At 33.5% G+C, this 11793-nt stretch overlaps 1 protein-coding gene across 3 annotated transcripts in view; it reads left to right on the forward strand.

Annotated features, from left to right (window-relative positions):
- LOC134542987 (lysophospholipid acyltransferase 6) overlaps positions 1 to 8975 on the forward strand; it is a 172467-nt gene extending 163492 nt beyond the window's left edge. For all 3 annotated transcript variants that reach the window (XM_063387642.1, XM_063387639.1, XM_063387641.1), the window contains exon 12: positions 795 to 8975. In XM_063387642.1, coding sequence (XP_063243712.1) covers positions 795 to 975 — 181 coding nt within the window. In that variant the 3' untranslated portion in view covers positions 976 to 8975. The remainder of the gene's footprint in view (positions 1 to 794) is intronic.
- The last annotated feature ends 2818 nt before the right edge of the window (positions 8976 to 11793 follow it).

The following is an 11793-nucleotide window of genomic DNA, read 5'->3' on the forward strand; positions in this document are numbered from 1 at the left end:
TGCAGCGAGGTGAAACTTGGCATTCTGAGGTCACATGGCAGCACTGGGTGAAGGTGCAGCTGCTCACACCTGGACAGCCGGCGCCTCAGCCGTTAGAGGGGGGGAATTATCATTTGTTGGCAGTTTCATACTTGATACACAATACATACTTTATTATAACAAAAACATTCAATTATAATATATACATATCACCTTATTGTTTATTGTAAGTGATTGATGGGGAAGTGTCTCATTTATCATTTGTCTTTTGACGTTAAAAGATAGCTTTAAATGAAGTAATTTATAGATTTTGTTTAATGAAATGCTTGGAGTTATATAGTATGAGATGGCATTGTTAAAAAATAAATTAAAATTTTGTAGCCACTAATATTAATTTAATACTGTTGTGTAACATAGTATTTTAGTTAGGTGTATTAAATTTAGTAATTGAATGTACCATTTTACAGGTAGGTACTAATTTCAAGAGACTTTTTTTAAAAATATCATCTGTATTCCGTGCTTAATAATTTCTAATAAACTTATCAATTTTCGTTAAAAAAAAAAAGATTCATTTCTACAGTTGTTTTCAGCCACTTTGAAAAATTGATAATGCAGAGGAAAACTAAGTATTTTTATTTCCAAATTTTTTGTAGGAATAAAAGATTACTTAAATCCTTGGAATCATCTTTGATACAATATTACATATTAGATATTAGAAGGTTACTGAAATAGTACATATGTATATTGTATGTATGAATGTGTACTCTTGTACAAAGAACAGATATACAGGTAAGAGTAACCGGGGTTGTCCGCAGGCACATGTACCTGTGGCTACACATCTTGGCTCTCGCGGCGCTCGTGCTGCTGCCCTTTGTGCTCCCGTCGCGTGGCTGCACTGCCCCGGCGGCCCGGGCCAATGGCGTGCCTCCCGGGAGGAATGGCAGCGTCAAGCATGCGGCTCACGTCAACGGCATGGCCAAAAGCACTCGCGGCTAGCAGAGGCATTGCTGCCACGTCGTGACCTTTTACAATCACTCGTTGTGCCCCTCACTATTTGGCAACATTTTTTCCAGTTGCTGTTAATGTCATTTCTCAGAAGTAATGTGTGTAAAAAGGTTACAATTAAAATAATTTGAAGAAAAAAAATTAACTAGCCGTTCGAATCAGCTTTGAAAGTTTTTTTTTTTTTTCGAGTTGTTATAATGTTGGATTAGTGATAAATTATTTCTCCCCCTCCCTCCCCCCCATTTTTTTCTCACTGCAACGAGCAATGATGTCACGACGTGTGCACCAATCTCTGGCTGCACCGTAGAGGTCAAGAAGGTAGCATATTTTGTAAAAGCTTTAAGAAGAGTTGATATTCTGCAAAATGTAATTTTAGTTTTTTAACTTTTAAGTGTGTTGGGTGAATATTAATGTAAATGTGCAAAAAGTGATTGATTTATAGTTTTTAACTGAGCACAGAAATGAATTTTATAGAATGGATGCAATATAGAGTGGAACTAAGCTGCATTTTACTAATTCCTTTGAAACAAATGTTTTGTATAAATGAAATTACCATAAGTAAATATTTTAAAATATGACTTTTTACATAAACATAGAAATTTCTTGGCATTATATGGGAGTTGTTTTAAAATATTAAAGCTCATATTTTATACATATTTTAGGAGATTTTAAATTTAGAGCTGTGCCGATACAAATCTTCGAAAGCAGATTTTGCCATGTTTTGTTGAATATGTTTCTGTCGATTCACAATACGCTTGTTAATTTTCGGCCGGTATTTCGAATAATGAAAGTGCCTGTCATAACAAAAAAATCCACCAGTACCTTTTTCACTTTTTGAATTATTACATACTATGAACATAATTTTTTAGCTACGTGTGCCAGCCATACATATCAAACTTAAACATCCTGTGTTTTAATAACATTCTTGAATCTAATACTTCATAAATAAATATATCACCAGCACGGTTAAGTTAAAGAACAAAAACTTACTTAATTTAGAGCATGGCTACCACTACAAACAACAGAAAATACCTACAGTTTTAACTGCAAATACATGTTCGTAATATTGTGACGGAGACTTTTTTAATTAAATTACATAAAGATTTTAAAACTGAATAAAAAATAATACCAAATAATATAAGGACTTCATATAATGTAAATTACTTTTACTGTTTCCCGTGCAAAGCAACCACATGAAATGCATTTCAGCATACCTATATGTTTGGTACCGTAAATTTTTACTGAAGCTCGTATTAAGATGGTATTGTAATTCCTGGTCTTGAATGGTAAACATGTACAAAATCTTGTAATTTTGCACATTTTAATTTTTTTTAACTTAGTATTTTGTGAAACCACATATTTCTTAGTTACCTATTATTAAATAATATTGTTTATAATTACCTATTAAATTATTACATTTTCCAACCTCCATGTTTCAATAAGCACCTAACAGGCTGTAAACAAACAAACAAATGTAAACAAACTAAAAAATACTAGTTAAAAAAGAGAGGTTATGTTAAGTTTGTGTACTAAAATACATGTGAATATGCATTGCATTATTTTCTTAGAATGAGTTATTTTGAGTAATTTAGTAAATTTATAAAAATATTTTAACCATAATGTGTTTTCTTCTGTATCGGTTTGGATTCTGTGAATCGGCAAAATTTTGTAAATCGGTACAGCTCTATTTAAATTCTTATTTGTGTAATTTTCAAGAGACACAAAAATCATTATGCTTGCACCAGTGTAAAAGAATTGTAATGAAAATGCATTTGTCATTGAAAAACTAAGACTGATTTTTTTCTTTTCATTTTAACTAAGGTTAACAATTAAAATTAGTTATTGAAGTGAATGATTTTTGAAGTGAATAATTAAAATGTGGATTCTAGTTATTGAACAGTATTATAAGCTGTTGAAATTTTTTTCTCTTTTATGGCAGCTAATGCATTTTGTTAATTGTTCCCTGAATGTGTGAATCAATTTTACTTTCATTTTTGTTAGTAAAAACTTGTTTCTTCTTTAAAAAGACAGTACTGATTTTGTCAGTCATGTCATAAATGGCTACCAACTTCTCCGTAGTTTAATAATTAAAATCAAAACTTATTCGCTGTTTTCTAAGTAAAATTGAGGGCTGTGGGGTTCTGGGTTTTATTGGTTGGTTTGACTTATGTAGAGAAACCTTTTTTTTTTTTACTGTTTTGGTTCATTCTTTCTATTTTTACCTTCTATTATCACTTTCTGGAAAATATTTCTACTCTGCCGATACCTGCTGGCTTCCAGATCCTGATGGTGAGATAACATTCTCACTTTATAGTTGTGCATTATCAGCATATATTTATATTTTATTTGCAATACTTGTGTAATTTGTTCTTGATAATCCACATGTAAGGTTTTATAATTGCACAGTTTATGAAATAATATCAATACTTAATATGGAAAAAAATATATTTTAGTAGTATTTACCATGGTAAAAATGATTTTAGCTCTAGAAGAATCACTTTAGTACATATCAAAGTTACAGAAACATATATTTAAGTTTTTTGTATTTGCATTTTAAAAAGATCTTACTAGGTTAAAAATTTTGTCACTTCTATAGCATAGAATTACAATATTTACCTGTGTATGAATCACATATTTTATGCTGATTTTTGTTTAGTAAAATGTACTGCGTCCTATATGCAAATTTTACATTTTGGGTATAAAAAAATTAACATTGCACTGTTGTGATTGTGTTTAAATAACTATCCTGTGTTTGGTTTTCAATAAATATGTCACAAGTAAATATAAATTGTCTAATTAAAATCTAACTGTAGCATCACGTTTCTATCTCGACAGGTTTTGTGACGCAACTGTGTCCAAACATTGTTTTTGCGTTAGATTTTCCACACTTTATACTGCAACATTTCAATCCTTGACAGAACTGCTGTGAAGAACGGCAGTCTTGGGGAAGGTGATGGGTAAAAAAAAAAAACAGACAGGGAAGGGGAGGACGGCAAACACTTTTCCTTTGCATTTTTTGTTAGATAGCGATTAGGCGTGGAGAGAGGGGGAAGGACGCAGTGTTTGTTACGCAGCAATAAGCTGAGACAGGGACCATAAAGACTAAACTTGTACTGGACACAAATTTATGGGGCGACTCTTACCGTGAAAAAGTTAGATTTTATTTTAGCCCAAAATTAAAGGTGCGACCCATTCGAAGGGGCGACTCATTTGCGAGTAAATACAGTAAGTTTCCCTATTCGGACTGAGCATATTACCAAAATACAAGATCAGTGACAAGGCTATTATGTTTATTTCAATAATGGATCATTGTTAAATTAAAAAATTTAATAGTTCAATGTTTTAATACATGTCAACTTGAATAAAAATCCAGTGGGTCGAGCATGGTTCTTTTCCTCGCCACCGTCATAGCGACGACGCGTCGCCGGTATGACGGCGGAGTTATGACGGCCGCGTGAAAATGCGAGCACGGATCCCATCGTCATCTCTCCCGTCATCGCTAAGGCGCCTTACCTACGACGGCTTGGCAATCGATAATATGCAGAGGTTGGCAGTGAATTTACAGAAAGGATGTGTTTTATTTGGCAGTTGGTGTATCTGCTAGCAATTTACAGCCAATAGAAAACTACCTACACGAAAACAAGATTGTGGACATTCGTAAAACTTAGGCATGATGTGTCTATCGAATTATATATTTTCCACAACTATATTCAATATTTATATAATTTTTCATTGTACGCCTGTTGGTTTACCGAAAATATAAGTTTTACAGATTATTTTTTGCTCAGTAAAACACCCGTCACGTCTCAGTCTCAAAATATAATAAAATCATTTTACATAGCAAAGTCGGTTATAATTATTAAATAGTATATAAGAAGGTTAAGGAGTGCATTAGAAACTGTGAAAGTGTGTAGTTTTTAATATGAAAATATTATTTAGCGATCTTGTGAAATGTGTTGCCCGTTATTATTAATTTTGTTTTCAATGGTCAGTTATTATTACTTTAAATCATATGATGAAAAAAGAATTTTAAAACACTTTTGTGATTCGACGTGAAACATTACAATACTAGACCTAATTTAATTATTATTTTGCAATTTTCGTCACCGTTAAAGTTAATTTGCCGATTTGAAGGTACCGAAACAACTCGGTGTGCTATACGTCCCACTGTTCAAAAAATACTACTGTTATATTTAATTACATTATCCTTAGACTTGTTTATAGCATATTTTCTAGTGCACTACAAGTTTTATTCACACTATTTTGTACCGTAGCATATGTATTGGGTGAATACGCTGATAATATTTATTTAGCATCTTGCAAGCTTGAAACAATATAACACGAAGTCGGTGTTGTTAATTAAACGCCTGAATATAATTTATTACGTAAACTGTATTTGACAATATTGTGTCTGCATTTTATAACTACCAGAAGAACTAAAAATAGGAACTAAAAATACCCTTTAACGGAATTAATTACTTTCTTTTCACATAAGCCGCTTCTCTCACAAATTACAATTTTCGTATGAACTATAAACACGAAACTTCTCAACTCTACGTGAAACACTATTATTCCTACATTGTTACCATTTTATCATACTGAAAGTATTTGAGCGAATCTTAGGTGAATAAATTATGTTTCAATATGCGATACATCAGGAGCAAACCTAGCCACCAACGAGGGTGGGGAGTAGGCCTAACCTAAAAGTCACTAAATGTTTGGAGGAAATGCTTTGTGTTAAAAATGCGATAAAACGAAGGTTTAAAATAACCATCAGACTACTATGTATTTATCAGCGGCATTCTTGTGTATTTTCAACCTTAACAATGCATGTATTTTATTTTTACAAGTGATTTTTTTTATTACACACATGGAAGCTGAAGGGGAAATGAGTTGTTTTTAGAAGTTTAATAAGCCACACGCGTATAGGTGTTTTACACTTAACTTTTATACAGAATAATTAACTAATGTGATGTTATCTTCTATCTAGTTGAAATATTACGTTATTTTGTCCTGACCTTTATTTTTTTATTAAGTGATATGACAAAAGTAGGCAGATTGGCAGTTTTCTTAGTATATTTTGGTTAACTGAGTATTGTGCAGTTAAAAATAATGAGAAAAAAGAATCAATGTGTCTTATTCACACGAAACATAGAAACTAAGTATCTATTTATGCGGCGTGATTATTATCGGAAACAAGTTGTTTCGAAGTTTGTTCAGACAGAGAAAAACATAACCCTTTTTTAGATACATCGTATAACTCACGTACGTAATTTCTGAGTAAATATAATTAAGGCAAAACCTTAAATTTCACGAAAATATATTATTTAACTCATTTGAAAGAATTATTTCCCAGTATTAAATGAAAGTTACACACGTAGTCGGCTGTATGACGGGGTTATGACTGACAAGCCATTGCGCCTTACGTATGACGGGCATGTCGTAGCTAAGGCGTCTTCCAGAAGGCGAAAAAAGATCCATGCTCGCTTTTAGTAGCGAAGCGTCATCCGATGACGCGTCATCCCTATGACGGGCGAAAAAGAGAACCATGCTCGCCCGGCAGGAACACATTACTGTAAAGTGAGGCAATTTTTGAAGTGAAACCTCTTTGGGTGTGATTGGAGTAAAATTTTAAGGCCAAATTTTAATTCTACGTTTTTGCTAAACTGTTTCTTTTTCGGGTCAGAAATGTTTCACAATGTAGCACAAACAGTTTTTCTTTATAGTGTGAGATTACAACAAAGAGTACGGTAATATTCATTAAGTACATAATCATTAACAATTGATCGGTAATTATTGATATTCTGAGCATTTATTTTGGAGTAATAATTATTCTTTATAATTGTCTTCTCTCTCTCTGCCAGTTTATCCCTTACAATTTACTTGAAAGTCAAGGTTTGAATTACTAAAGAAGTTTCACTTCTATCAGTGTACTGAGTTACATGCACCTTTTTTTTTGTCTGGTTTTGTGTTAGCCCAGATCTTGCGCTGCTTCATTATTATGAGCCTAATAAATGGTGGCGCAAGTGTCCTTAATTCAAGCATTTAGTGTATTTGCACACAGCATGTCACAATTTCGCACTGAACATTCAGCAGGCAACAAAAATATAGACACCACTGGAAATTTTGAAAGGTACAATTTGTTGACACAAAGTAAAATGTTTACGAATGTCAACCTTCAATTCATTATATACGATTAGTGCCTGGCTTCTTAGAACTCTTTTCACCCATCTTCTGTTTAGTAAATGATTGTCTAAAGTAGGCATGGGGTGATTAAGTGTGTGGTGTAAGTAGTGATGTCCGTTTTACTTTTTTCTCCCCCCAGCCCGTGGATCTCAGTTCAGTTCTGGTTCAAATTTTCATTTGTACCAAAGATACGGTTTACAAGAGATTAGGAATATATATATATGTGTGTGTGTGTGTGTGTGTTTTTGTGTGTGTGGCAGTAGCAAAACATCAAGGCAATGCAATTGTAAGTTATGTATGGATTATAATGGGTGAAGGATGTCACCCTCACGTTAGCAAATGCACGCACATGATTTGATGATTTGAAACTGATATAGGGCTGCAAAATTGGAAGTAAACACCTACTGTTCATGAGAAGCAGCTAACAATAAATCATGGTAGTTTATTTTTTAGTTAAGATATTTAAAAGTGTATTGAGCCTGTGTATTTTTTTTCCAAAAGGTTTACTTTTAGTTGAATGCTCATCCCTGTGTCAAAGTGAAAAGATGGACTAGAAAAGTGGTTGGGTTCTTGGCACAAAGAACTCTTGTTCAGATTGTGAGACATCCTGACAGCATTATCTTTCCATTTGGGTAGTCTAGGCCAGGGGGTGATGGTAGGGGAGGTGAGGGAGACTGCGCACAGCTGCCCGGCGGCAAAATTTTAAAGATTTACATACCTTTTTATTTTCTTGTCACATGGGTGTTGTAAGGAAGTTGAAAAGACATTTGCGTGACCGCAGACAATGTGTTCTCTCTACAATGGTTTTTTATTGGTTTTGCCTAAAGTCCACTGGTATCTCCACTGGGAAAGGTTTGGTCACAAAGCTTTTGCTACCGGGATATTTATGGTTCTCGATGCCAGTTTATTTTCTGAGAACCTGCAGAACCGGGACTGGGACCGACCATCACCGGGTGTAGGTAAAATTATTTGTTGTGGTTTATGATACAAATATATTCACTATTTTGTTGAAATTTGTCACTTTCTCCTGATCAGATAGCAATAATAAACAAGATAATAAGACTGCAGGTACAGTATTTTTTTCTTTGAAAACATAAAAAAAAATACTGGATAATAATCTTAATCAAGCAATACTATTGTCTTTTGTACCTTATTTTCCCCGGAGCTAATCTCCGTAATTTAATCATATGGTGTTTAATATTTGATTTATTAATTCCAGTAAAAGTTTTGGCATTTATTGTATGTTCCTTTCTTAAATTAAAAAATACTTATGACATGATTCCATAAGAGTTTTTATTCTTGAATTAATTTTTCATTTGTTAGGACTGGCTTCTGGGGCCTCCAGACAATTTTAGCATTTTTTCAAAGTGTACATCACCTGGTGCTATGCATATCAAACAATAGTTTATGGATGAATAGTCAAACTCGTGTGTATTTTTCCCTCCTACTGGTTAAATTTTCATCTGAGTAATATGTAATGTTAATGAGTGATACAAATGACTGCAACAGAAAAGGTATAAACCTCCAAACAGTTTTACTTTCTTTTGAAAGATATTTCATGCTCTAGATATTAACTAAGATTATGTACTGTTCAATTCGAATTTGTTGAGTTTTTTTTTTTTTTTAAAGATTATATAAACTTATGTAAGCAGCTTAAAAAAATCAAAAAGAGCATTACTTGTTGTGCTGTGCTCAAAAGTGTAAAAAAAAAACAACTATGGAACATTCAGATGTTGATGATGTGTACTGGTTTAAAATTGTATCTGGCATTGTTGTCTACAATAAACAGATGTTTTAGAAAAAAATTTGTCATCTTATTTTAGTGGTGTTATATTTTGAATAATTAATGTAAGATAACTATATTAATGTGAAAATAAAACATTTAATTATGCTTATTATGGTTTACCCCTTAAAAGAAATTACCAGAACTGTGGATGTTTGCACGCACATGTGTAGTACTGGCTACTCAGTAACATCATGTTTGTATTGAAAAAATAATAATTTTTTTGATCGAATGAAAATTTTTTTGCAATCGAGCTAAAAAAAAAAAGTGAAATTTTAACTTATTTTGATGTAATTTTGAATTGTGCATTATTTAAAATTATTTTTGGGTTCTTTGCTTAAGAATTGTTCTGGTTTTGCCAGGGAGGAGAAATTATTGTAGGTACTTTTATGTGATACTGCTAGTTCTTCATATGTTAGAAGGTCTTGTTGTTCTGAGTAGTAGGTCATGAAGTGTATGGAGATGTGCTTGAATGGAGGTTTGAGGTCGTCGACGCTGTATGTTTGTTCTGAATGATGATCTTCTATGCCAATGACGAGGTTTTGTGTGATTTCAAAGTCCCAAGAGATTGTACTGGTTTGCCCTTGGGTGAGGTCTTTGCCTTAGTGACTTGGTTGGCGATTTGAAGTTTTATTTTAGGTCATCTATGATTAATCCGTGAGCTTGTTGAAGTATTCTGCAGTTTTGGCAGTTATTATGATGCTCGTGAGTGTCAGTTGGTCTTTTCTTCCTTCAGGCCTGCTACTCCTGAAAACAATTAGAATCAGAATCCATTACATTAGGTGTCATAGTTACAGCCATTATGGTTGTTCCTTTAATAATTCTTGGATTCATTCTGGTTTGGGTGTTCTGAAGTCACTTGAGACTTGTTTGGTTCTGTGTGAGATAGTTTCGATATCTTCAAAGTGGTAAGCAACATGGCTGTAGATATCTTATGTGGTTAATACATTTGGCGGTTGATTAATTTAGTTTGATCTGTTTTCCAGGTTTTGATGTTGGATTTGAATTGGTTTCATGTTTTAGTATTCTCATTTGTAGAGTAGTTCCATAGTGATGTGTTGGTTGTGATGAAGGTAGGTAATCTGTACATTAATTCCTTGTCATGTCAATGTTTCATGTCAGTAGTGATACTAGTTCCTTCCAATAAACAATTTCCTTGTATCTATGTGTGTTGACTATTAGAGGTTCTTCGAACAATACATGTTGCTGATGGTAGTTGGACGAAGTGGAAACTGTTTCTCTTTTTTCTGCAAAGTAATGGGGGTAGTAGATGTTAAGTCTTGCCAACATGATTTTCCAGTGCTGGTTGGACCTTCGATTACAAGGCAGTTATTTTCTATCAACATGCATGATTTTGTTTGTTTAAAAGCGAATTTAGTTTATTACCGTATGTACTCACATATAGGCCGCGGCAATTTTACCAGATTTGATGGGGGGAAATGAAGTGCGGCCTATATATGAAGAAAAATTTTTTTAAATGTTTGAGGAATTTTTTTGCAATATTTTGCTTTAAAACCCGAAAAATAAGTTTATATAGGTATAGGCAAATTTATCTACAATGTACACATACAGCGAAACCCCTTATTTACGTTACCGTTATTTACGTTTTCCTGTTATTTGCACTATATTCTTCAGGTCCCGTTTAGTTCCCATTTAGTCCAATACAAATACTTTCACGCGAATTACGTCTCAAAAATCGAATCCATCCCACTATTTACCTCACGTAACAACCATAAACAACCAGAAAATACTGTGGGTACTTTAAGAGTAGATAAGATTAGCTAGTAGGCCTAAAAACATCATGAAAAACATAACGTTTGTAGTCGGCAATGAACATTTTAAATCGCAAAATATACATATTTCATAACATGAAATAATTTAAGCCTAGGCGTGTAAAAGTCCGAGTAATTATAGCAGGAGACAATCTAAAATGCACGAGGGAAAAACGTAAACTCACGAATGTATAAACGTGGCTATTAAGTTTTGATACTGTATTTATGTCACAACTTAGCCGAAATACTGGTACGAGACAAACTTCACAAGATAAAATGAGTGGAGTCTTGGTAACTGTTTTATACGTATTTTATAATTTCGGAAGTATTGTACAGTTGACGCATATTTTTTAAACTAACAATTTATTTCTGGGGATCGTAATTAATTATTGGTATCAAGACATCAAGATGAACGTAAACTTGAACATGTCACGGCAGCGAGAAAACTGGTGCGTATACCAATAAAGTGGTATTAGAACTGGACAAAACTGGTACACGGGAGGTGGAGCTTAAATTTTTTTTCCGCTAAGCTCGCATCTATTGGCTGGCTGCTGATGTAAGGTCACGAGTCTGGGCGGAGCGTTGAGCGAGTTATACTGCGCATGCACAGCTCAGAGACAGACAGCCGGCGACTACGCCGTGCCGTAACAACTGATCGAGAACAATTACCTTTCTCCGCGCACGGCGCGCTATTGACGGTAAATTTCCATCACTTTGTGGCCTTTTTTTTTAAATTTTTTTTTTACTGTGGTGCATTGCGTATGTCTAATGAATTACCGGTGTGACCTATATGCGAGTAAATACGGTAGTGTTATATTTTACTTGGCAGTTTTTGACCATTGTCATAATTAATATTTTAAAATATGATTTTTGCTTGAGTGCTTGTTAATTTAATGAGTAGGCATATGTAGGAAGTTATAGTTTGCCTGCTAATCGAAAATGGTAAGTACAGTTTCGTATGGGTATTTTGTTTATAAACTGTTTGTAGGAACTAGGTTTGTATTGTTAGATCAAATTATTGATGGTGTTGACAATGTTTTGTTTCTGAAGTTAGGTTCCAGAAATCTG

The sequence above is a fragment of the Bacillus rossius genome, assembly GCF_032445375.1.
Source record: "Bacillus rossius redtenbacheri isolate Brsri chromosome 9 unlocalized genomic scaffold, Brsri_v3 Brsri_v3_scf9_2, whole genome shotgun sequence".
In the NCBI taxonomy this organism is placed as follows: Eukaryota; Metazoa; Arthropoda; class Insecta; order Phasmatodea; family Bacillidae; genus Bacillus; species Bacillus rossius.